The sequence below is a fragment of the Orycteropus afer genome, unplaced genomic scaffold (genome assembly GCF_000298275.1).
Source record: "Orycteropus afer afer isolate SDZICR_OR568_19922 unplaced genomic scaffold, OryAfe1.0 scaffold00178, whole genome shotgun sequence".
Lineage (NCBI taxonomy): Eukaryota > Metazoa > Chordata > Mammalia > Tubulidentata > Orycteropodidae > Orycteropus > Orycteropus afer.
This window is the reverse complement of record NW_006921765.1, coordinates 372548-398817: the sequence shown is the minus strand read 5'-3', so window position 1 is coordinate 398817 and position 26270 is coordinate 372548. Positions and strand designations below refer to the sequence as shown.

General features: G+C 41.0%; 1 protein-coding gene across 1 annotated transcript in view; it reads left to right on the top strand.

Annotated features, from left to right (window-relative positions):
- The window catches only part of FLI1 (Fli-1 proto-oncogene, ETS transcription factor), a 133058-nt gene that overhangs the window by 89642 nt on the left and 17146 nt on the right, over positions 1 to 26270 (top strand). The window contains exons 5-6 of the mRNA XM_007947224.2: positions 19855 to 19920; positions 22115 to 22174. Of these exons, the coding sequence (XP_007945415.2) occupies positions 19855 to 19920; positions 22115 to 22174 (126 nt within the window). The remainder of the gene's footprint in view (positions 1 to 19854; positions 19921 to 22114; positions 22175 to 26270) is intronic.

The window sequence follows — 26270 nt, the reverse complement described above, 5'->3', positions numbered from 1 at the left end:
ACTCTGACTGTGGAGTCATCCATTTGTCTTTTCAATTCAAGTCTGGTTTACGTATTTGGGGCCTCTTCCATTGTGTGCATAGATTTTTATTATATGTCCTCTTGTTCAATCAATCATTTAATTATTATATAATGTCCTTGTCTCTTATGGTATTTTTTGTCTTAAAGTCAATTTTATCAGAAATTAATATTGCCACTCTTGCTCTTTTTTTGGTTGCCATTTGCCTGATATATCTTTTTCCACCCTTTGATGTTTAGTCTATTTTTTTTTTTCTTTGTTTCTAAGCTGTGTCTCTTGTAGACAGCGTATTGATGGCTGTGGTGGTTATGTTTGTGTATCAACTTGCCTGGTTGAGTGGCTGGGCAGCAGGATTTAGTATTCACTATGATGAGACTGGTAATCAACTCCATGGTGGAATCTACTGTGAGTAGCTGGGTAGCTGCCTTAGGGTATGTGGTCTGCTTCCTGTATATAAAGAGAAGCTTTGAGAATGGTCTGTAGCCTATGGCACGCTTGGATCCTGTATATAGCCATGTCATTCCTCAGCAGCCTGTTATGCTCTGCCGACCTTGGGACATACAATGGACTTAAGTTAATGGCCTGTTGTGTGGTTTGGTAACATCGGGACTGTGCCTTTTTACTTGTCCACCTTGGGGCTTCTCAGCCTCAGCAGCCTGCAGCTGTCTGAGTGAAGAAATGCCTCTAGCTCCAATGGGCAGAGAGCAGGAGGCAGAGCTGGACCCCAAGGTTGAGGGGCTTTCACCCAGCCCTAAGCACTTGGCACTTTGAACTTGGACTTAAAGCCCCAAATTGTAAGAATAAACTCCTGTTTGTTTAAGCCATCCGATTTGTGGTATACTCTTGCCAAGAACAGCACTAGGTAACCAGAACAATGGCTTATGTTTTTTTATCCAGTCTGCAATTCTCTATCTCTTGAGTAGACATTTAATCCATTTACATTCAGTGTATTTATTGACAAATATGAATTTGTTATTGTCATTTTGTTATGTGTTTTTTTCATGGTGCTACTGATTTCTTTGTTCCAAACAGTTTTCTGTGCTGAGCTCATTTTGTTTATGAATCATGTTATCATTTCCTTTATTGATACTGTTTTTTTTGTTGTTGTTGTTATGTACTGTCGAGTTGGACCCAACTCATAGCGACCCCTCCTTGGGTTGCCAAGGCAGTATCATTATGGAAGTAGATTGCCCCATCTTCCTTCTGAGGAGTGGCTGTTGGGTTTGAACCACCAGCATTCTGATTAACAGTCAAGTGCCTTAGGCACTATGCTACCAGAGCTCCTAGTATTTGCTAAATATTTATTCTTGTCCTCTTTTTAATTTTTATGTGTAGGTTTATTATTTTCTTTGAAGTTACCTTGTGATTTATAAGTTTCTTCCCAAGTTTAGAACCGTCCATTCTATCTTGTGATTGTCTTGACTTCCTCACCATTTAGAAGTTCTGTAACTACACTATTTTTCCCTCTTTTTGGTTTGTAGTTCTTTTCATTTGCTAGTTGATGTCTCTGGTTCCCTGTTTATAGTCTTGTAAACTTATTTTACTTTGGATACTTCCATAATTGGGTTGGTTTCTGGGTTATGTCCTCGTATGTGTTAATGGTCAGTTGTTTGCTGCTGTTGGTTGTCTGTCCAAAGGACTCCCTTTAGCATCTCTTGTAAGGTTGGTCTGGTTTTAACAAATTCCCTTAATTTCTGTTTATCTGGAAATGTCCTAATTTCACCACCATATCTGAGGGACAATTTTGCTGGGTATATAATTCTTGGTTGGAAATTTTTTTCTATCAAGGTTTTCTATGTATCATCCCGTGTCTTCCTGTCTGCATGGTTTCTGCCAAGAAATCCAAGCTTAGTCTTATTGGTTGCCCTTTCTAGGTAATTTTTCATTTTTACTATGCTGCTTTCAGGATTCTTTCTTTGTCTTTAGTTTTGGTGAGTGTGATTATGATATGTCTTGGTGATTTTCTTTTAGGGGTCTATCCTGTTTGAGCTTCATTGAACTTCTTGGATGGATATATTCTAGTCTTTCATCTTATCAGGGAAATTCCCTTCCAACAAATCTTTGACAATTTTCTATGTGGTTTTATTTGTCTCTTCCTGTTTTGGAATTCTGAGTATATGTAGGTTATTCCTCTTGATTGTATCCGGCATGAATCTTAGGCTTTCTTCTTTCTTTTAATCTTTTTTCTGATTGATCCCTTGCCAAAGTAGTATTGAGGTATTTGTCTTCAATGTTACTAATTCTTCCATTGATTCAATTCTACTCGTTGCCTGTGCTATTCTAAATTTCAATGTGCTATTTCTAAATTTTTTTATTAATCTTCTGTATTTCTACCTGTCGATTTTATATTGTTTCTAATTTTTCATTTATTTTGTCATTTTGTTTTTGTATTGTCTTCCCTAAATTATTATAGGTTTTCTCTGTGTTTTCCTTAATTTTGTCAGTTTTTGTCAATCCATTGATGGTATCTAAATACATTTTTTGTTTTAATTCCTTATCAGGGGGTTCCAGTGTTGCTTATTCCTCAGGGATGTGTTCTGGGTCTTTATCCTGGTCCCTTGTTTCTACTGCTTTATCTTGCTTTTTTGTGTGACTGTGATGGTCTGTTGTCTCTGAGACATTGTGACATTGTTGCATTTACATTTAATTGGTGATTGTATGTTGGTGTAATTTCCTTTCTTTTGATATATATGAGCAAGCTTCTGTGCTTCTGTATTTGCTATTTGGCAGCACTTAGGTCCTCACCACCGGTCTTCTGGTAGGTGTGATAAATAATGAGACTGGGCACACAAATCTCTGTTAGCTGTTCATGAAGAGCAGTTAAGGGTGAGTTAGGGTCATTTTGGCTGTTGTGTATCATTGCCCAGTTGGTGCAGAAGCAAGTGGTGGCCCTCACTCAGTAGGTGTGGCTCCAGGAGTTGTGGGTATACTTTGGTCACATGGGCATGGTTGCTGTCTCCTACTCAGTTAGACAAAATCAACAATAAAAAAAAACACCAAAAAAGTAAAAACAAGAGGATAAAAAACACAAACCATATGGACACATAGGAACAATTGCAAATAAATAATAATAATTAAATAAAAAAGGAAAGACAATAAACGAGAAGAAATATTTAAAGAAATACTTAAAAAAAAAAAAAAGGAAACATAAAGAGAAAAAGAGGGGGACAAAAATCAATATCGACAGGGTTGTCTTGGTTACCTAGTATCACTCTGACAAGAATATACTACAGATGAGATGGCTTGAACAAACAGTTTATTCTCTTACAATTTTGGAGGCTTTAAGTCTGAGTTCAAAGTTCCGGGTTCTAAGAACTGGGTGAAAGTCCCTCAACCTTGGGCTTCAGCTCTGTCTCTTGCTCCTGGCCCACTGAAGCTAGGCTTTTCTTCACTCAGACAGCTGCTGGCTGACAAGGTTGACAAGTAAAGAGGCATAGTCCTTATGTTACCAAACCACACAGCAGGCCATTCATTCAAGTCCATTAAAAGTCCCAAGATCGGCAGAGCATGGTAGGCTGCTGAACAATGACATGGCTACCTGTAGGGTTCAAGCGTGCCATAAACTAGAGACCGTTTCCCAAGACTTCTTCTTATATGTAGGAAGCAGACCACATCCCTAAAGCAGCTACTCAGCTGCTCACAATAGATTCTACCATGGAGTTGATTACCAGTCTCATCATGGGGAATACTGCATCTAGCTGCCCAGCTACTCAACTAGGCCTAGCCAAGTTGACACACAAACTTAATTACCACAATTCTACCCCTTGTCAACTTGGTACCTGTACAGATCTTCAATGGGTAGCATCTGTACAGATTTCCTTCACTGGGTGGCTCCAGTCCCCTAGTTCCTGAGTGGTAATCTCACCCCCTTGGCCAGGCATGCCCTGTTCCTCTCCCTTTTGGGCATGGCAGCCCTGCCTCCTCACTCTTGGGTAACATCTATAACTCCATCCCACTGGTTCACATAAACAAGCAGCCCCACACTCCAGGACCGAGTTGGTGAAGGTCTTGCTCTTGAAACCTAGGGGGCTGTGGTGGTTCCCCTCCCAAAGGTCATGGCCCTACTCTTAACACTGAGGCAGCACTGCTTCCTGTTTCCTGGTCTCTCCGCTTCTGCTGATTAATGCCAAAGATAACCCACTCTACTGGAAATCTTCCTGCCTCAAAAGCACTCAGCTTTCTTATTCCGTGGACTGGCCAACCTGCTACTCCATTTCATACTGGTCTCTTCTACCAATTAATGCCCAAAGGCAACCCACTTTGCCAGGAAGCCACTTACCCAATGGCACCCAGCTTTTTCCTCCATGGGCTGGTAAGCCTGTTGGTGTTTAATGCCAGTCTCTGGGCTCTGCTACTGCGATCTCTCATGCTGGTCTCTCTGCCCGTATCTCTCTGCCAGTCTCTTGGCTCTGATGCTGCCATCTCTTATGTCTCATGCTTGGGTCTCTCTGCTGGCATCTCAGGTCAAGGACACACTCCACTCTTGTTTCCACATTCTAGGTGTCTGTTAGAGCAGCACCCCACTCTCTCAGTACCATATCCTGTCTTAGTTACCTAGTACTACTCTGACAAGAATATACCACAAATGGGATGCTTGAACAAACATGAGTTTTATTCTCTTACAATTTTGGAGGTTTTAAGTCCAAGTTCAAAGTGCCAGGCTCTAGGGGTTGGGTGAAAGTCCCTCAACGTTGGGCTTCAGCTCTGCCTCCTGCTCCCAGCCCACTGAAGCTAGAGGCTTGTCTTCACTGAGACAGTTGCTGGCTTCTGAGGCTAACAAGCCCAAGGTTGACAAGGAAAAAGGCAGTCCCAATGTTACCAAACCACACAGCAAGCCATTAATTCAAGTCCATTAAAAGTCCCAAGATCGTTTGAGCATGGCAGGCTGCTGAACAATGACACAGCTACATGTAGGGTTCAAGCATGCCATAAGCTAGAGACCATTCCCCAAGACTTCTCCTTATGTACAGGAAGCAGACCACATCCCTAAAGCAGCTACTCAACTGCTCACAGTAGATTCTATCATGGAATTGATTACTAGTCTCATCATGGGGAATACTGCATCTAGCAGCCCAGCCACTCAACCAGGCCCAGCCAAGATGACACACAAACTTAACTACCACAGGGATAATAAGAGAAAAGACCAAGAATAAAGGAATAATATAAAAATTGGAAAGCTGCAAAAAGAGTAACAAGTGATGCCAAGAACAAACAGAAAAAGAAAAAGACGAGAACCAGGAAATAGGAAGAGAAGAAAAAGCAAAGCTAGAACCATGGAAGGGAGAAGGAGAGAATAAAAATAAAAAGGGGGAAGAAAAGAATAATTTAAAAACAAATAAACAAAAGAACAAGTCTGGGGGGTGGAAGGCAGGACACCCAGGCTCCATCAGAGCACACAGACCAGAATGGAATTCCTGCCAGTCCAGAAGGTGGGTAGAGTTGGGGGTGGCTGCATCTCTGTTCGTCAAGAAAGTATGGGGTATAAGAGTAATGACCTTTCCAATTATCAGCCTCCAGTGTGGTTGCCCATGCTATCCTCAGCAAGTGGGGCATATTCTTAGGTCACTGGGACTGGAATGCTGCAGCTTTAAATATCTAAAATGGCCGCTCTGTTTGTAAATATTCAAAATGGCTGCACCCTCAGGACAGCCGGAAGTCCACAGTGTATTTTGTCTCCTTATCTACAATTTTCCTTTGTAGTCATCAGCCACCTTGGCGAGCAGCATTGATTTTTAGGTTACTGCCCAAGTCCTCACACAACTTGTAAATATTCAAACTGGCCATGCTGTCTGGATAGCCATCAGTCCACAGTTCCATTTGTCTCTTTATTCACTGTTTTCATTCAGGTTCTTCTACTAGTTGATAGTTCTTCTGCATCCTTCATTTCAAAGCTCAGGGCTCCAGAATTGACTTCTGTATCTATGCTATTTGGTTTCTCTTTTCTTTGTTGAAGAGGGTCTGTGTAATTTGTCTATTATGCCATCTTAGCTGAATTCCCTCAATATAGAATATTTTAAATGTATTTGTTTTGTAAAATGCACTGATTTTGAAATTCCATTACAGGGTGTTTGTTTAGGGGTACAATGTCTGCTAGAAAGTATTTAATAGAAGCTTGTTTAGTCCAAACCAAATTCTCACTCTCTATCTCTGTCTATGTATGTGTCTGTGTATTGAACGAGAGATGCTTTTCTTGTGTCAGACAGAGATGAAGGGGGAATGGGACATTCTAGTGAAAAGCCAGGATGTAGCCTGGTTTGCTGTTTTAATATAACTCCCTTTCATTCCCAAGATCTTTTTGTAGATGTAACAACTTCCTCTCTTCAGAGAAGCCCCTATCTAAGATAATTAAGTGCTTATTTCTTGTGATATATCCCTGTGGGAGAAGATGAAGTTTTTGAGGAAGAAATGTTAAGGCTAGAACCTGAGTATGCTTTTCTTGTCCAGTCTCAGGGATCTGTTACCTCCCACAAATGAGTATCAGCAAAAAGTTTAACATGACTCTTTGATGACATTTGAATTCTTGTGCCAGGTATTATCTAAATGGAAAGTAGCAAAATTAAGTGGGACTGCTGTGTTATCTGTCAAACTCCAACACACGCTCAAAGCCCAATTCAAGTCTGATTCTCTTCAACATTTTTTCCTTACTCCTAAAGACTACAATTTCTTCTCTTAACCCTACCACACTCACAAGCTATTTATGGAGGTAATTACAGATTTACTTGTGGTCTTTAATTGTGAGCTTTACCCTGTATCTGTTTTTCCAGCCCTGCAGATATTCAGTAAATATCACTGGGAGAAGGAAAATTTAGTCGTTGTCAATTTAATTAAATATGTATTGAGCCCCACTGCTCCATTAAAGAATCAGAAGAAATTCATTTTGTATGATACAAGAAAAATTAACTTACCTGTTGTGAATTAAACTCTGGAAAAGAATAGCATTGACAAAGGACACTTTGGAAAACATAAAGCATTTTCACTTGTCTTATCTCACTTAAGGAGCCCTAGTGGCTCAATGGTTAAGCACTGAAATGTTAACTGAAAGGTGGGCAGTTTGAACCCACCAACTGCTCTATGGGAGAAAGGTGTGATAGTCTGTTTCTGTAAAGATTACAGCCTTGGAAACATTATGGGGCAGTTCTACTCTGTCTTGTAGAGTCACTATGAGTTAGAATCCACTTGACGGCAACAGGTTTGGTTTTTTTGGTGTTTTCTCACATAAGTTCTTTCATTGCATACAGGAGACCCATGTTCCGTTCCCAGCCAATGTACTTCATATGCCACCACCACTTTCCTGTTGGTGGTGATTTGCATGTTGCTATGATGTTGAACAGGTTTTAGCAGAGTTCACACACTAACTAGGAGAAAAGGCGAGGTGATCTACTTCCAAAAATCAGCTAGTGAGAACCCTGTGGGTGACAGTAGTCCAATATGTAACTAATTGTGGTAGTTAAGGTTGTGTGTCAACTTGGCTGGGCTGTGACTGAGTGGCTTGGCAGCTGGATGTAGTTATTCCCCATGATGGGATTGAACATTGTGTAATCATCCATGGTGCAATCTGCTGTGAGCAATTAGTCAGTTAAAGGAAAGCTGCCTTCAGGGTGTGGCCTGCTTCCAGTCTATATAGGAAGCACCCTACATTTGGTTCAGTCTTCATCTCTAGTTCCTTGACTTGAACCAGTAGCTTGCCGTATTGCCTGCCAATCTTGGGTTTGTCAGCCTTAGCAGCTAGTAGGTGCATGAGTTAGGAGAAGCCTCCAGCTCCAGTGGGCCTGGAACAAGAGGCAGAGCTGAAACCCAAGGTCAAGGGGCCTTCACAAAGCCACTAGAGCTGGCACTCTAAATTCAGACTTCTAGCCTCCTAAACTATAAAAGAATAAATTCCAGTTTGTTAAAGCCATCCACTTGTATTTCTGTTACAGCAGCACTAGAGAACTAAGACGCCAATCATGGGGATAGTAAAGTACCAGGCAACATTCCGTTCTGTTGTGCATGGGGTCACCATGAGTTGGTAGCTGACTCCATGGCAACTAACCATAACAACAGCATTCTCAAAAGAATTCTGTAGGATTAAATGCACCAGTTTGTTTTCTGAACTCAAATTTAGCAGTAATAATTTTCTCTAAGTGTCTCTCTTTTGTAAATAGAGTACCCAAAGTTCAAAGAAGTTGAGCCACTTGTCTAAGTTCATATAGCTGGTAACTGTGACAGAGATGGGAGACAAATATAGAGGGGTTCTGATTCCTAGTCCAGAGCTCTATCTATTACAATGAGCTATTTCCCTGTTTGGAATGGATTAAAGTGAAATTACAGCATTTCTTCCCATTAAAATGTCTAAGAGCCTGTAATAATAGCACAAACATCCCTATGCCTGATAATATTTAACACTCTTCCAAAAAGATGAAAATCACTCTTGGTACAATTTTGAAACATTGTTGAGTTTAAAATCTCTTTGACCTGCCTGCAAAATAATGATCAGTACTGCCCAGTATCCTAAAGGAGTTTAAAGAAAGGCAGTTTGTATGCTATGAGTCATATTTTCAATTTCTATTAAAATTCTTACATGGCCACATATGCTCTCTCTCAGGCCTTGGGCCCCTAGGCCTGTGCTAATTTGCATGTCTGGTTTAGATAATGTCTGAGGTCCCTTCCAGCCTGAAAAGGAGCCTCTGATTCCATGACCATAATAAGGCACACCACATTCCACCTACCAAGAATTGATGGTTCTTCTTCTCCTAACTACTGTGAATCTATGTGATATTGGATGCAGGACTTGGGGATTAGAGTATTTAGTTCTTACCCTCAAAGTAAAAAAAAAATTGAGTGTCCTTCGGCACGAACAAACCTGTCCACTTTCCCTCACTGAGCCCAGTGAAATGCCCTTTCTTGCAAACCACTTCAGATACAGGTGAAAAGGAAGTCATAGAAAGTGTTGGGATTTTAAATTTCTTGATTTTCATGGCAATTGTAAATCAATACGAGTCTGAGACCACAGATTGGGCAATTGCCCTGAATTTAAATATGCAAAAGTGGTGAAATCTTTGCTAGACTGAGCTCATCTTCACCACTCTTTCTCACCCAGGCATCAAAGAGATGCTGCCAAGTTTTTAGCTAATTTTGCTTTACTCTACCAGAAAGAAAGTCTTACCAAATAAAGAACCAATGAAAAGGAGCTGACTTTCAAGAAGACTTTGTAATCAGTGTAGGGCTATCCAGTCACTTTTCACAAGAAAATTATGGTGCTACATAGAGCTCAATTTTCATTACATTGGACATGTCAAGTCTAGTCAAATTATACATTTTTGATGAGGCCCTCTCCATATCAGCATTCCTTACTCCCATTCCTGTGTTTTGTTTCTCTCATAACACTTAACCAATTTCTAAGATACAATATAGTTTATTATCTATTTTGAATGTAAGCTGGTTGTACAAGGAAAGTATTTTTCTCTAGCCATTGTTGCAGTTTCAGCATGCAGAATAATGCTAGCACAATAGTAGATATTCAATAAATGTTGTTGAATGATGGAATGTGTTGTGGGATATAAGATATCAATGAAGTCCAATAATAAATAAAGGTAATTAAGACATAGTTCCTCTTTTCCAAAAGATTACCACCTAGCAAGGAAGGATAACCTCACAAAATAAGTACTAGAAGGTCGATCAAGCTTAAGGTAATAAGCACGAGACCTTTACCTCTGAGTCTTGACCTCCAGAACTTTGGGAGAAAAAGATTCAAAAGCAGAATTGTTAAGCAGACACAAGATTGTATCCCCTAATGCCAAGGAAGGTGAGAGCAACCTCACTGTGGTCCACAAAGCAGTAGAAGTTTCTGGATAGGCGGGTCTGATCAGGGCTCTTGGCAGAACAGAGGTGGGTTAGCACAAACTACCCCTCATTTATCCTCAAGCCCCATTACCGAAGCAAAGTGGTAAGTTTTCCTTTGCCTTCCTGAATTCTCTTAAACCTGAGGCAAAATAAAGAAGTATGTGATTTAGTTGCATCCACGTGGTCCAATGTTGAGGGGAGTTTTGGCAAACATCCAATAAGTCTAGTCAATATGAATTGCTTTTCCACATAATGTTGTTTTTGTTAGTGGCCATTGAGTCGATTCTGACTCATGGTGATCCCATGCTGCAGAGTGGAACTTCACTCCACAGGGTTTTCAAGGCTGTGAACTTTTAAGATGTAGATTGCCAGGTCTTTCTTCCAAGGTGCCTCTGGGTATGTTCAAACCACCAGCCAGTCAGTGGCTTAACTATTTGTGCTACTCAGGGTACTATCCCCAGAATACCACTCTGAGGCCTTATAGAAATCACATACACAGAACATATGAGAGAAAGAAACTGACAAATGACAGAGCCCTGTGCTCAGCAAGGAGCCGCGCATGACTGTCGCCAGGCTGTTCCTGAAGAATGTGCAACTTGTCCTTCCAAACTTTTCATATTTAAAGACCATTTTTTTCAAACATTTTTCTCTTATGTCCTCTTTTCCCTTTGCATCTTAAACAGTGTCTCCATTATGCTCTACACAGCAGGACCGGGGCTGGGGCTGAGGGGCTGTTTGGATTCCAGGACAAGATCCTTGAGCTCAGGAAATTTGATCCAGGAAGTTTTGTTTTCTTTTTTTGTTTTGTTTTGTGAGTTCCAAGCCTGAGGAAAACCTTCTCTGGATATTTCCCTCCTACTGTGATCTCAATGACAGCCAGGCTCCTGTTTGCTCTTTGGGACATAATATGCCACTGAAATGAAAGCTAAGTGGCCCTATAGAAGCAGTTGAAATGAGGTGATGACCCAGTCAGTTCTGATCTCCAGGGCCCTGTTGAGCAGGGACATACCAGGCGGGGGGAGGCAGAAAAGGCATCATCAACTGATGCTAGACAATACCTAAGCCAGTACCCCAGTGGAAGCAATGGTGACTCAGTGGTAACATTCTTACCTTCCACATGGAAGACTTGAGTTCAGTTCCTAGCCAGTGCTCTTCCATGTTCAGCCACCACATGCCTGCCAATGCAGGCTTACATGTAGCTATGATACTGAACAAGTTTTAGTGGTGCTTCCAGACTAAGATGGACTAGGAAGAAAAGCCTGGCTAGCTACTTCTGGAAAAAAAAAAAAAATATATTAAAGACTACAGTCTGAAGTATGGATTACATCTCAACATAAATAAAATGAAAATCCTCACAACTGGACCAATAAGCAGCATTGCAATAAATGGAGAAAAGATTGAAGTTGCTAAAGATTTCTTATTACTTGGTTCCACAATCAACACCAATGGAAGCAGCAGTCAAGACATCAGATGACATATTGCACTGAGAAAATCTGCTGCAAAAGACCTCTTTAAAATAATGAAGGGCAAAGATGTCTCTTTGAAGACTAAGGTGCATCTATCTAACCCAAGCCATGGTATTTTCAGTCACCTCATATGCATGTGACAGCTGCACCTTGAATAAGGAAGACTGAAGAAAGAGTTGATGCTTTTGAGTTGTGGTGTTGGCAAATGCCAAAAGTACCATTGACTACAAAAGAACTAACAAATCTGTCCTGAAAGAAGTGTAGTAGGAATGCTCCTTGGAAATGAGAATGGCCAGACTTCATTTAACTTACTTTGGTCATGTTGTCAGAAAAGACCAAAGTGGAGGGCCAGTGAAAAAGGAGAAGGCCCTCAACGAGATGGATTGACACAGTGGCTGCAACAATGGCTCAGGTATAGCAAGTGTGAGGCTGGCACAGGACCAGACAGTGTTTTGTCCTGTTGTACATAAGGTCACTATGAGTCGGAGCCAACTCAGTGGCACCTAACAACAACAACAACAACATCTACTTCTGAAAAACAACCAATGAAAACCTATGGATCACACAGTCTGATTCACAACTGATCATGCAGATGGCACAGGAGTGGGCAGCATTTCATTCCATTGTGCATGGGTTCACCATGAGTCGGAACCAACTCCACAACAGCTAACAACCACAATAATATACAGGCAGACAGCCAGAATCACTATCTTTTAGGGCAGTGTTTCTCAAACTGGAGTCCAGGATAATTAATTTATTCTTTGAAAGGAAGGCCATATTCTATTCAAATTTTTGGAATCACTGACGTAGAGGCAAAAGAATGGGTTTGGCCATTCTCCTTTATGGTCCTCAGTCTGTTCAGCAGAGGTTACTCTTTCTTTTCAAGAATTTCCTTGATGAGCTTTTTAACTTCATTTCACCAAGGTAAACATTTTAGTGGTGCAAACAAGACTGAATAGACTATACATATATTACGTGTATTTCTAAATTGCCAGTTACTGTAAGGATGATTTCCATTCATGGTGACCCCATGTGTGTCAGAGTAGAAGGGTTTTCAGTGTCTGATTTTTCAGAAGTAGATCACCAGGACTTTCTTCCCATTTACCTCTGGGAGACTCAGACTGCCAACTTTTCTGTTAGTAGCTGAATGCTTAACTATCTGTGCCACCCAGGAACTCCTGTTGAACATTTACTTAATCTTCATAGTAAGCAACCCTATTAAGGATTTGTTATTGGTCCTTTTTAGAAAAGTAGAACCTGAGAATCAAAAAGGTAGAATAACTTGGCCAAGCTCACTTATCAGAGTGTATGACAAAACTGGGATTTGAAGGCAGGTCTAACTGATTCTAAACTCCACGTAGTAACCATAAGTAACCCCATGGCCCAGCAGAGAGAAAAGATGCCTTCCTGATGACACACTTAGCCCTGCATCGACTTTAATTACTCTGGCACTAGTCACTTTTGGACCATCTTTGCAGTGGGAGGCAGGCCAATAGGCCAGGGCCTGGGTAGAGTTGAGACTGTAGGTCAGATGAGAAGGAGTCATTATTGCTGTGGTCACTGGCAGGGCTGAGGGCAGGAGTTATAACAGATATAGTAATATACAAGAAGGTTGTGGTCATGAGCTATTGGTTAGGAAGGTTCAAGAAGCAGAGTGGGTTTTGGCTGGTGGGACACAGCATCAAAGACAGCATGAAGGAAAGCCCAGAGGAGAGCAGCCTGCATTGGCTGGGTGGCCAGTAGAACCTGTTCTCCTCTAAGACTGGGCCTATTAGAATCATGAGACCTCAGATGGAGAAGGTATCTTAGAGGATCCTTAGCTCCAATCTTCTATCATGCTAGAACCTGTCTGACTGCACAACAACAAACCCCACTGCTCCCCTCCACAATTCTTCCTTATCAGAGTCTGGCTAATCTATCTTCCTCCTGGTGGGTTCATTCTTGGGAAGTCTCAAGGCCCCTCTTTCTTTGAGCATTTCTCCTTTGGCACCCTCACTTTTTTAAGAAAGAAGGTCTGGATCTCATCCAGGACCTTGCTCTGAGCGTGAGCAGCCTTGCCCAGTTCTCGGCTGAAAGGCTTGCTTTCAGAAGCTGGGCTTTCCAAGGATAAACAGGGCTAGGTGTTGCCAAACCTTTCAGCAGCAACCAGAAATTTGACAAGAAGTTTCAGGGCAAATTCATCCTCTTCCACAAAGTCATTGGGAGTGAAGCCTTGTGTCATACAGGAGGGAGAGAGAGAGGCTTTTGTGTGCTGGTATCCCTGCATTTTGGCCTCTGGATGAGGTCACGACAGAGTGGAGGGCCACCTGTGGGTGGACGCGCTTGGGCCCTCAGAATGCTATCCCGAGGCATCAGACAGAAAGAGATCTCTCCTGACACTCTTGGCCAGATCTATGACCAGTTTAAAAGATTCACACAGAAACTTAGTTAACACTGTGATGTTTATGAAAGTGTCATATCCAGAAAAACATTTCCCCTCCCAAACGGGAATTTTCAGAAGAAAAAAAAATCTCCATACTCATATTTCTCTACCCTGGGAGCCTCTCCTGGAATCTAAGAAGCCATTTAGTGTCAAATTCAGCTACCTTGAGCATCACATAATGGAGATACTGTTAAGTTTGTCCTACACTGAGGCTGGGATATCCACTATGGCTGGTGATTCCCAGATTCACCAGAACAAGGCTCAGGACTCTTTGCTTTGGCAAAAGTTTATTTAAGACTGCCCCAAACCATTAATTCCAGGCAAAATGTTTCTGGTGACCTCTCTGAAGAATCCCAGTGAAATCTGTCATCTGGGCTGTCCATAAAGCCACAGGTGTCAGCCTTCACTGAAGTGAAAACTGAATTTGTTGGAAGCAGGGTGTGATTTTCTACTGATAAAGCTATTGGCCACCAGGAACAATTTCTGAGATCACCAGCTCTGCCTGTAGGTCCTTCACATCCATGTTTCTGCACACTGTGCCCTTGGCTCTGCCTTAAACTTGTCTTTTTTAGAAGTCAATTTTCAGAAAGCAGACCCTGTGCTCCACATTCAGGCTGGCTCTGTATACACTTAGGTGGTTTCTTGGCACCTCCAACCACTGACCAGCCGCTGGAGTGCCAAGGAGCTCGGAAGCAGCCAGGCATTGGGCTTTGGGAGCAAAATTGTGCAGAAATGTGAGTTGTTGGATTAAGTCCCTGGTCCAGGCTTTTCTACTTTTGTTTTAGACACCTTTCTGTGTATGTATTTTTTCACTTCTATGACTATTAGAGGGAGCACTGGTACATAGTGCCTAAGGCACTTGACTGCTAACCAGAAGGCTGGTGGTTCAAACCCACCAGCCACTCCTCGGAAGGAAGGCTGGGCAATCTACTTCCATAGTGATACTGCCTCTGAAACCCAAGGAGTCAGGTCCGACTATGACACATAACAGCAACAACAACGATTGTTAGAAGGAAAAAAATTGAACCCTCCTTTCAGTAATGTTATTGTTTAAAAATATATGAAATACAATGCAGGTAATTGCAGTTCGTGGTATCTACTTCTTTACCTCCCACGGAGACAACTTCGTAGCCTACATCTAGTAAATGGATGGTTTGTTGTCCATTATATTCAGAGGAAAAATTGGGTATATACATCTACATTCCTTATCATCTTAGACGTATACCACCTAGTGATGGAGTTTAGTGTGGTAAGTTAGAGTAAAACCAAAACCAAACTAAACTCACTGCTGTCAAGTCAGATCTGACTCATAGCAACCCCTCCTTGGGTTTTGAAGGCAGTATCACTGCGGAAGTAGATTGCCCAGCCTTCCTTCTGAGGAGTGGCTAGTGGGTTTGAACCACCATCCTTCTGGTTAGCAGTCCAATGCCTTAGGCACTATGCCACCAGAGCTCCCAAGTCAGAGTGGTGTTGTTGTTATGCGCTGTCGAGTCGGACCTGACTCATAGTGAACCCTCCTTGAGTTTCCAAGGCAGTATCACTACGGAAATAGATTGCCCAACCTTCCTTCCAAGGAGTGGCTGGTGGGTTTGAACTACCAGCCTTTGGTTAGCAGTCAAGTGCCTTAGGCACTACACCATCAGAGCTCTCAAGTCAGAGTAGGAACATTGAATTCTGTTCAGCTGATGACATAGTGAATAATAAGAACTGTGTCTATTTAGCAAGAAGGAAAAAATATTGACCCAGTTCATTCATTAATTCACCGAATAGTTGTTGGTTGCTTTGGTATGTGTTGGGCATTGTTCTTGGTGCTTAGATATATCAGAGAGCAGAACAGCATTGCTGCCCTTGTGAACCTCACATTCAGGTGGGCAATGCAGATAATATACAACAAACGTGAAGTAATTTTTGAGTAAATTAGGTGGTAAGTAAGAAAAGAAAGAGTAGAACAGAGTAAGGGGGATAGTGAAGTTATTGTGTATTTGGTAGGCTGGTGAACATGTTTCTGGGTCTGAACATTTTTCAGGCATATAACAATGGTACTAGTTGCCACTGAGCCAACTGTGACCTGTGAGACCCCTTGTGTGTCAGAGTAGAACTATGCTCCACAGGGTTTTCAATGGCGATAGATAGATAGATAATTTTTAGAAGTAGATCACCTGATCTTCCAGGGTGCCTCTGGGTAGACTCAGAATTAACCTCTAACCTTTCAGTTGGCAGCTGAGCACATTAACAGTTTTCACCATCCCAAAACCAGAAAACAAACCTCTTGCCATCTAGTTGATTCCTACTCATAGTGACCCTATGGGTTATAAAGAGGGACTGTTACATATGATTTTCTTGGCTGTAACTTACAGAAAGAGTTTACCAGGCCTTTCTTCTGCAGCACCACCAGGTGGGTTCGAACTGCCAACTTTGAAGGCCACAATTGATGGGCCTATAATAGTGACGCAAATACTAATACTGATTGGTGACATTTGCTGAGGCTATGTGCTGGGCACATTGCTATCATTTTCATGAATATCTCATTCTGTTCAACTGCTATGGTTCTCCTTTGAAGCAGAATGCTAGACCTTAATTGTTGACTTTGGACTTCTCCATCTTTATGATTTGTCTTTGTAGCAAAAATCACTCCAAAAATACTGGTTTAGATTTAAATCTCACACGTGGTAGACACTCTAAGACCACCAGAGCCCACAGAGTACCTTGTTTAACCCCAAAATACATGGACCCAGTCTGTCTTCAGTAGATTCAGTTGCCAGTGACAGGATTTTCTATGCAAATAGATGTGAATGCAAAGGAAAATGGGAGGAAGACATGTGGTCTTTGTTGCTCAGACTCCACACCCTGCTCTGTTCCCCATTCGCTGAAGACTTGAGCTTACAGCACTGCCCACTGTTGTTTATTGCTCTATTAAATTCACAGTGAGGACACAGTGGGGTTGATGGCTGGGTGACCTTTCTGTTTCTGTCACTTATTTTTTTACCTACCTGAAGGCTGTAGAGTTAGATGAGACATCTAAAGTTCTCTAAACCATCCTTAAAACCTGAGATAGCGTAAAGGAGACTTTCTTATTATCACATAAAGCTGTGCATCCCTCTTCAGGCTGCCAGAAAAGATCAGGGCTGCCAACCACTTCTCTAATAAGGCAGTAACTTCAAATTTTGATTCTTCTTTTAGAATTAGAGGGAAATTCAGTGTTTACCACCTACCATCTGTTGGCTAGTTCTGTAACTTGTGCCTGACTTCTCTGAACCAGGAGCCAGAATAAAAGAATAGGAAAAAAAAGCTGATAGGAATTCAATGGTAGCTACAGCTATGGCCATAATTTGGGCCAAAAAATGGTTCTTCTGAATGGTCATAACAAAACTTTCAGATAGGATTGAAGCCTTCAGTGGACTGAGTGAGTAGAAAACTGAGTAGAAAATTTTGAGATAGACTATATCAGGTTAGTTAAGTCAGAAGTCGGAACTTCAGAACACACAGCCTAATTCCTAGAACTTAGTTTGTTTTGTTTTGTTTTGCTTTGCTTGAATGTGTCACTTTCTATTTTCATTTCCATTCCATTCCTACTAAAATCATTTCCATCCCCTCAGGCTCTCCTATCCAATCTACACACCATCGAGAGGTTTGTTCGTTTTCATTGTATCCCAGTATCCTTCAGACCCACCCTGGGTTTCCTACTGCCTTTAACACTAAGGTTACAAATCTTGCTTAACTGTCATCAAGGCTACCCAGAGCCTTGAACATTCCCCCACCCCCTCTTCTAACTGTCTCTTATCTACACTTCTCTACTTCAATCATGCAGCTCCACCCAAGTTTGTCCCCAGACACAACCTCCGCATTCTCACCACCCCTTAATGCTTTCCTCTGCCTGCTTTGCTTATTCTTTCTGTTCCAAAGAGGTCTAACTCAAGTCACATGGCCCTCATGAGGGCATCCTTGACCCTAATTATACTGCTTTCTCCCACCTTAACTTCCAATAAACCAAAAACCAAACTCACTGCTGTCAAGTCGGATCTGACTCATAGTGACCCCTCCTTGGGTTTCTGAGGCAGTATCACTACAGAACAAGATATTCAAACCTTCCTTCTGAGGAGTGGCTCGTGGGTTTGAATCTCCATCATTCTGGTTAGCAGTCAAATGCCTTAGGCACTATGCCACCAGAAGTCCCTTAGCTTCCAATAGCCTTACTTATCTCCATCATACCTTTGGCACATGACCCACATTTCCTCACAATCTTAATTATCTACTCATATTTGAATGCAATGACAGGGAACTTGTTTCACATTACCTCATATCACAATAAGGCCAAGCACACCATACATCACAGAAGTCAGTTCCAAAGGATCATTGGAGGCTTACCCATCCAACCCAACTCAGAAAGAAAACCTATTGAAGAGTCTTGCCTTCCCTTTTGCTTATATCAGCACTGTTCTCACTCTGCAGACCTATGTAAGACATCCCAGAAAATGCCCATCAGAGGTTTCATCTCAAGCTCATAAACCAGTTTGTTTTTTTATTTGTTTTGTCTTTAAGTAAGAAGAAGAATCTATTTTCTGGAGGAATGGTGAAAAAAAAAAAAAAAGTCAAAAATAAAAACAGGCGAATTACATCAATTGAGCTTTGTCTCTGCCCTTCCTCCCAAACCCACCCCCCCCTTACTTTCTGTTTTGCTTTTCATGCCAATTGCTAAAGACTGTAATTTAAAAACTGAACTGGCTTTTCCAGAGCCATGAGGAATGTGTATCTGCACGTGGATTTTTCCACAAGAAAATTGTCCTTGTCTCTTGGTTCTTCTTAGCCAAAAACTATGAGAACAAGCACTTGGATGAGACCATCCATCTTCTTCCCTCTCATTCTAATGTGTCTGAGAGGCTTAGGATGGGGGATAGGGGGGAGGGAATGGTTTATGTTTCACCCTGTCAGACTGTTGTTTGATGAGGTTTGTGCTCCATTTGTTTGGATGGTTTTTATGGTTTCTTTGTTGTTCATGGAATGGCTTTGAAAGTCATAATTCTGTGTCCTTCAGCTCTTCTGCTAACCCTGTTTAGTGTCTCAGTGGGACCAACCTCCTGAGACAGGAAAAGAGGGAGATTGCCAGCCAGCTAGTTAAGTAATTTCTGAGCATAATATGTAGGCAAGTGGATTCTTTCAAGGAAGAAGTTGGGGTCACAAATGCTCAGGTTCAATGGAGAATTCTTCAAGACAGTCGGAGGCATACCTGCAGTCACTTCCTAGTGGGAAGCAGCTCTCTGTCCACTATGTCTTGAGTCAACCACATTTCCTGCCATCCTTCTAGCTCTTTTCATTTCTCTGTGGTCATCAAGCACAACCATCTCCATTATAAACAGAAACATGTAAGAGGCCTAAAAGAGCTGGAATGTGCTCATCCCTCAGGGATATTGTCTCACAACATCAATGCCCTTTAGCTCTCTAGTCCTGGGCTTTGAGACATTCTTCCCTTTCCATACATTCCCAGTCACCTCAGAACTGCTTAGATGGCTTTTCTACGTGGCTATCGACATATATATTTCTCTCTAGCCTTGTCTTCTTGTTGTGTTGTTATGTGCCATCAAGTCAGACCCGACTCATAGCGACCCCTCCTTGGGTTTCCGAGGCAGTATCACTACAGAAGTAGATTTCCCCATATTCCTTCCAAGGAGTGGCTGGTGGGTTTGAACTGCCAGCCTTCTGGTTAGCAGTCAAGTGCCTTAGGTACTACGGCACCAGAGCTCCAAAGCTTTATAAAAAAGTATTTCACAGGTGTTCTTATTTGATCATTATGACAACTCCATAGCTAGATAAACAACTTTTTTTTTTATTTCCATATTGAATAAAACTGAGGCTCAGAGAAGTCTTACTTATTCACCCCAACCCTCTGACTTCAAATTCAGAATTTTTTCCATTACTTTGGCTTCCAAATAGAAATCAAATCATTTCATCACAGTTTTAATTCCTTCTGCCACCTCTACCCCCACCTCCAGAGAAAGAGTATATTTCTGGAATTTAGTGATGCTTTAAAGTACTGAATTTACTCTCTCCTGATCACAAAGAGGTAATTTTCATGCTGTCTTTCTGAAGAACAGGAAATGCTAATGTACCTCTATTTGTTGTTTTCATTAGATCCTTCTTATGACTCAGTCAGGAGAGGAGGATGGGGCAATAACATGAATTCTGGCCTCAACAAAAGTAAGTATATGACATACCATTATTCAGGAGGGAAAGAAGGTCATGAATGGGTGGTGAAGGAAAGTCTTTCAAGAAAAACGTTGACATTACAAATTAATGCCCAAGAAATAACCAAGATTCTTTCAATAACGTGTTATTAATTATTTGTCTATCTGTACCTGGCACTTGGCACTATGGGGTTCACAAGAATGAAGCACACATGGACTAGTTCCTTAAGCAGGGGAGGGGAGTTTTCCTCTGGGTGCTATTAGCACAGCTTTGTGGACTTGGGCCATTTGAGTTAGCCCTGGAGAGTTAGCTCTGGGAGTGGCAGGACTTGAGCTTGTGGACACAGAGAGAGCAGACACTCCTAGGAGAGGAAAGACCTAAAACCCTTGCTCATATCTGAGAGTAATTTAGGATTCCAGGTTCCTGGAGTTTAGGATGTGTGAAGGGAAAGAAGTCTGGAAAAGTCAGTACAAAAGGAATCATGAAAGGCACGCACTATGAAGATAGACATGCATTCAGTAGTCAATGTGGAGTCACTGAAGATTTTTGAACAGGGAAGTGAAATGGTTCAGAGAGATTAAACTGGCCAAATAGCATATGATAGGATGGTGGCAAGAGAGAAAAATATTGAAGCTGTCAGGTAGATGAAGCCACAGGCTATGTGAGAAGGAATGCAGATCTAAAATAGACTAAAAACCAAACCAAACTCACTGCCATTGAGTGGATTCCAACTCATAGTGACCCCTCCTTCAGTTTCCGAGGCCGTGTCTCTACAGAAGTAGATTGCCCGGTCTTCTTCCGAGGAGTGGCTGGTGGGTTTGATCCACTAGCCTTCTGGTTAACAGTCAAATGCCTTAGGCACTATGCCAGCAGAGCTCCCAAATATCTCTATTACACAACTTTTGCCAATTCAACTTCTTACAGATGTACGACTTGTTGACAGCAAATACATTATCAGCCACCCTTAATCACTGCAACTTTTCAATCATTATAAACTGGAGCTCATGAGACATCCCAGTTAATTGTCCTCATAACCTATTTAGTGTATCTGTTCTACCTCCTGGTTCATGGCATAGTGCCTGGGGTATTAAGAGCTTGCAAGCAGCCATCCAAGGCACAACAATTGGTCTCTATTCACCTGAAACAACAGAGGAAGAAGAAGAGTCAGGAATAGGAGGAAATGAAATGTATAGCTAATTGCCTCTATGAACAACTGCCTCCTTTGCCATGAGACTAGAAGAATAGTATCCAGCTGTCATTACTGAATAAGATTCTATAGAAGGATCCTGATCAAAAGGGGGGGCAGATGGAGAACAGAATTTCAAATATTAATGGAATCCAGACTTTCTGGAGTCATAGAGCCTGGAAGAATCCTGCAACTATCACCCTAAGATTACCTTTGAACCATAAAGCAAAAATATCACCTGAAGTTTTCTTAAAACCAAACAGTAGTTTAGCTTAACTAATAATGTCTGCCTTGAGCATTATGCTCTTTTAAGGTCTATTTATATGGGATCAAAGTGACAACAGCAACTCAAAAGATTAGATAGGAACCTTAGGGGGCAGGGAGTTTATGTTAATTGGGGAGGAATAACTCAGAAAAGGGGGGTGAAAATGGTTGTGAACTTGAAGGATGTAATCAATGTCACTGAAATGTATATGTAGAAACTTGAATTGGTGGTTTTTTTTTTTTTTTTTTGCTATGTATATTCCCAATAACAATAAAAAAGATTAAATAAGTTATCAATAAATAAAGAAGAAATGAGGAGAATAGAAGGAACTTATGTGAAAGATACCACAAAGGGGAACTCAAAACATGGAAATACAAAAAGTAGGTGATTTTTGCTCAAATGTTATCCTCTTATTGAGGACATCTCAATTTCCCATTAAAAATTAAATCCACTGCCTCAAATGCCATCAAGCATGTTATTCTTTATGGTTTATGTTTTTTGTTTATTTTTGTCTCTCCCATTAAAAGGTAAGTTCCACGAGGAACTGCTTGTTCATTGCTGAATCTCTGCCATCTAGAACGATGCCAGCACATAGCAGATTTTAGAAAAATATTTATGAGTAAAATGAATAAATGGTCAAGTGAGTGAATGAATGAGAAAGCAAATTTGTCCTCCTGGTGGTCATTTGAAAAGATTTTTCTCTCCTCTTATGGAAAATGACCCTACTCATCATATTTGTTTTCCTGTTTCTACAGGTCCTCCCCTTGGAGGAGCACAAACGATGAGTAAGAATACTGAGCAACGGCCCCAACCAGGTAACTGTCCAGGGATGTACAGTCTCTCCTTTGCTTCTTGTATAGCTGTTGATGTCAATGGTCAATTGATGGAGGATATAAACAATATATTGCATTTCTTTCAAATTATATATTATTATTCCCTACAGTCAGTCTAAATGGAGTCCTGGTGGCCTAGTAGTTAAGCACTTGGCTGCTAACTGAAAGGTTGGTGGTTCTAACCTCCCAAGCACTCTGTAGGAGAAACAATGTCAGTGTGCTTCTGTAAAGATTTCAGCCTTGCTAAACACTAATCTGCAGGTGGATACATAGGTAGACAGAGAAGAAGGTCAAGTATGGATAGGTGAACAGGAATATACCCACAAGCATACATAGGTTTGGCAGATGATATTCCTATGTACGTATTTGTAAGTGCTATAAAAATTTCTATATGCAGTATAAACCTAACAGGAGCAAAGTCAGGATAACTTCTTAGCCACGGCTAACTATCTTGATGGATTGCTTTGCTGGGCCTATGGGCTGGGGATCATGGTTGCAGGGAACATCAAGCTCAATTGGCACAACATAGTACACAAAAATATTGTTCTACATCTGACTTCAGTGAGTAGTGATTAGGGTCTTAAAAGCTTGAGAGTGGGTGTCTGAGATGCAACTATTAATTAGTCTCTCCTTGTCCAGAGCAAAGAAGAGTGAAGAATATCAAAGACATATGGAAACTGTTGGTGTTTCCATGAGACCATGAGAACCTCAGTCTATATAACTCTGAGATCAGAAAAACTAGATAGTGCCCAGCTACCAATGCCAGCCACCTGGAAAGGGATCAAAATTAGAAATCCTGTATAGAGTGGGAGAAAAAATGTCAAACAAAATAAAAAAAAAACATGAAAAAGACCAGGTTTTTAGTGGCCTGGAATTGAAGCTGCTCCCACGGTTTAACTCTCAGCCAAACAATAGACAGGCCTATACCACCAAGATGCACTCTTTAGAAAAATCAATCATGAGCGATCAGAAAGGCAGCATTTACACATCAAGAAAGATAGGGAGGCAGGAATACATAGGTAAGAAGGATACAGGGAAAGGGTAACAACAGGGAAGAAGTGGGAGGAGAGCTATTACTACAAGGAACGTAATCAGTATCTTAAAACAAAATGTGTATAAACTGTTGAATGTAACATGAATTTTCTTCATAAAATTTCACCAAAATCACAATAAAAAGTTAAAAATAAATAAATAAAACACAGCACGTGCACACACGCACACACACAAGATTTCAGCCTTGGAAACCCCATGGGGCAATTCGACATTCGACTCTATCCTATAGGATTGCTGAGTCAGTATCGACTTGCTGGCTGGCGATGGGTCAATGCGTTGGGTAGTCAATCTGTGAATTAACTAAAGACTTGTTAATACCAAGTCTAGAGACTTATTAAATACCAGAAATGAAAGGAATGTAGAGATTAAATATTCCAGTGCCTCACTTTATAAAATAATGAAACTAAGACCTAGAGAGGTAAAGTGATTTACTAAAAAGCCACACAGCTGTTTTTTGAGAGAATTTAAGCTATAATCTCAGAATCCCAAGTTCCTGTTCAAGACCTAATGTGTCACCAAACTTTACTTTCATCTTGTGATGGTTTTTGGCTAACAATTAAGGCAAAGGGATTTTTAAAGCAATGCACTTAAGATAGAACATAGAGGCACAGAGGTCTATAACATCCTCTGTCTAACATCTCAGTCCTATGTTTTCCTCCCTCTATTTGAATATTTACATCACTGAGAGTTAACTAACTAGCTAATCTGGATTCTACTATCTGAGTCCAAGCCTACCTCTCTGTAACTTCCACTTAAGCTTCCTAGTTTTGCCCTCTGAAGGGATTTTCCTTCCTTTCCTTAAAGGCCTTTCATATATCTGAAGACAGCTGTGTCCTCACTTCTGAGACCCAGCTCTCCTCTGTCTTTTCTTTGTGATGCAGTTGAGAGGAAGGTTCTGAACCAGCTGTTTTCTTTGGGAGGGACAAACACTGTTCTTTCTCTATCTCTACCAAAAGCAGAGCAAGAGAAAATTGACCTACATTTTCTCAGAAAGATTAAGAAAGAACTTGCTGACTGCAAAATATGTTAAGTCAGACTTAGAGAGTTTTAAAGGCTCTCCAACAACAACAAAATTAGATATCATGTGTCAAAAATATTTTAGTTGTCATACTGTATGGAGGAAAAAGAGTGAGCTAAATGGCCTTGAGGACTCTGCAAGTTAATCTGTGGTTCTAACCAAAAATTCTATTGATCAAAAAAAAAATTCATATAGGAAAATTTTACAAAATATTTGACAACATGCCAAGTTGGGATCCAGCTCTCTAGCATGATTTCTTTAATTGAATAAAAGTAGACAAACTTCACCTTAACCAATATCATAGTTTTTTATGCTAAATAAGCACATTAAGTAAACTGAGATTTTAAGAATAGTCATTTAATAGCTAAAATAAAAATTCTGGTTAGTGTGGACATCTCCAAGCTTAAAATCACAGGGTGTTGTAGTAGAAGGGACCTTAGGAATCCAGTAAAACAACCCACTCATTTTGCAGATAAGAAAACTGATATCCAGAATTTTTTTTTTTTCTTTTTAATGACCTTAACTTTTTTTTTTTAATTGTGATTTGGGTGACAGTTTACAGAGCAAATTCAGTTTCCATATAGCAGTTCACATACGCTTTGTCTCATGACATTGACCACAATTTACCACAGTGCAACATCTCCCCTCCCACTTCCTCCCCACAGTCACCTCCTCCCTGTGTACATCCCTCCGTGCCCTCCTACCCCCTGAGCTGTCTCCCAGTGCATAAACAGCCCTTCTTTCTCCCATGATTGTTCTCTCCAAGGAGTATATCTACCTCAGGTAAATGTTCAACTCATATGCCTATCTTTTATTTGTCTGGAAGCCACAGGTGTGGGATCAATTCCAGACCTGAAGGGCAGCTAGGTACCATAGTCTTAGTGGTTCCACCAGGCTCTGTCGGACCAGCAAACCTGGTCCCCCCCCCCCTTTTTTTTTTCTCCAAATTATTTTTTTTTTTTTTTTTTTTTTTTTTCTCCAAATTATTTTGAGTTTTTTTCCACATTGTTCTCCCTTTCTATCCAGGATCTCCTACATACATCCCCCTCCAAGTGGTTGACAGTGGTAGCCAGGCACCATCTAGTTCTGGTCTCATAGTCATATAGGCTGCACATCGCATGGTGTACCAGTCACCAAGACTAATTGTTTCTGTGAATCTTTGGTTTTCTTCATTATTCTTTGCTCTGGATGAAGAGAGACCCATCATTTCATCTAGATGGCTGCTTGCAAACTTTTAAGATCCCAGTCACTACTCAACAAAGTAGGAAGCGTAACAATGTTTTGTGTAGTATGTTATGCCAATTGAGCTTGATGTCTCCTGTGACTGTGGTCCCGAGCCCACAGGTTCAACTACTCAGTCCCTATGGGTAGCTGACTGTGACCAAAAAATGACTACAACTTTGCCCCTTGCCTTGTATAGCTCTACTATACACCTGGGAATTCAGATCATACAAATAAACTTATAGGACCACAGTCTGCCTACCCTATACATGGTCTTGAGTACACTTCCCACTTCATAGACATACCTAATAGTTCAGCCTGTCCACCATCTATCCACCTGTATACCCACAATTTATTAATTTTTGCCATCACTGACAACGCAGTACTGTATGTGCAAAAGAGTTCATCTTTGTTGTCTGTACCTCCCATGTACCTCTCTATGTCTTCCTCTTCCTCAGTGCCGCCATGTTGATCACTCACATTTGGTGCATTGCCCTTCTCTTCACCCACATCAATACTTATCTCTATCTATCTAACAATATTCCCTACCCTACCCTCCCACCCCTGGTAACCAACAAAGAAAATTTCCTTCCACAGATAAACATTTCCTTGACTTTTACAATAATGGACTAATACAATATTTGTCCTTTTGTGATTGACTTATTTTACTCAGCATAATGTCCTCCAAGTGTATCCATGTTATGCGGTGTTTTGCAGATTCTACATTATCCTTAAGCATTGCATAGTATTCCATTGTGTGTATGTACCATAGTTTGGTTATCCATT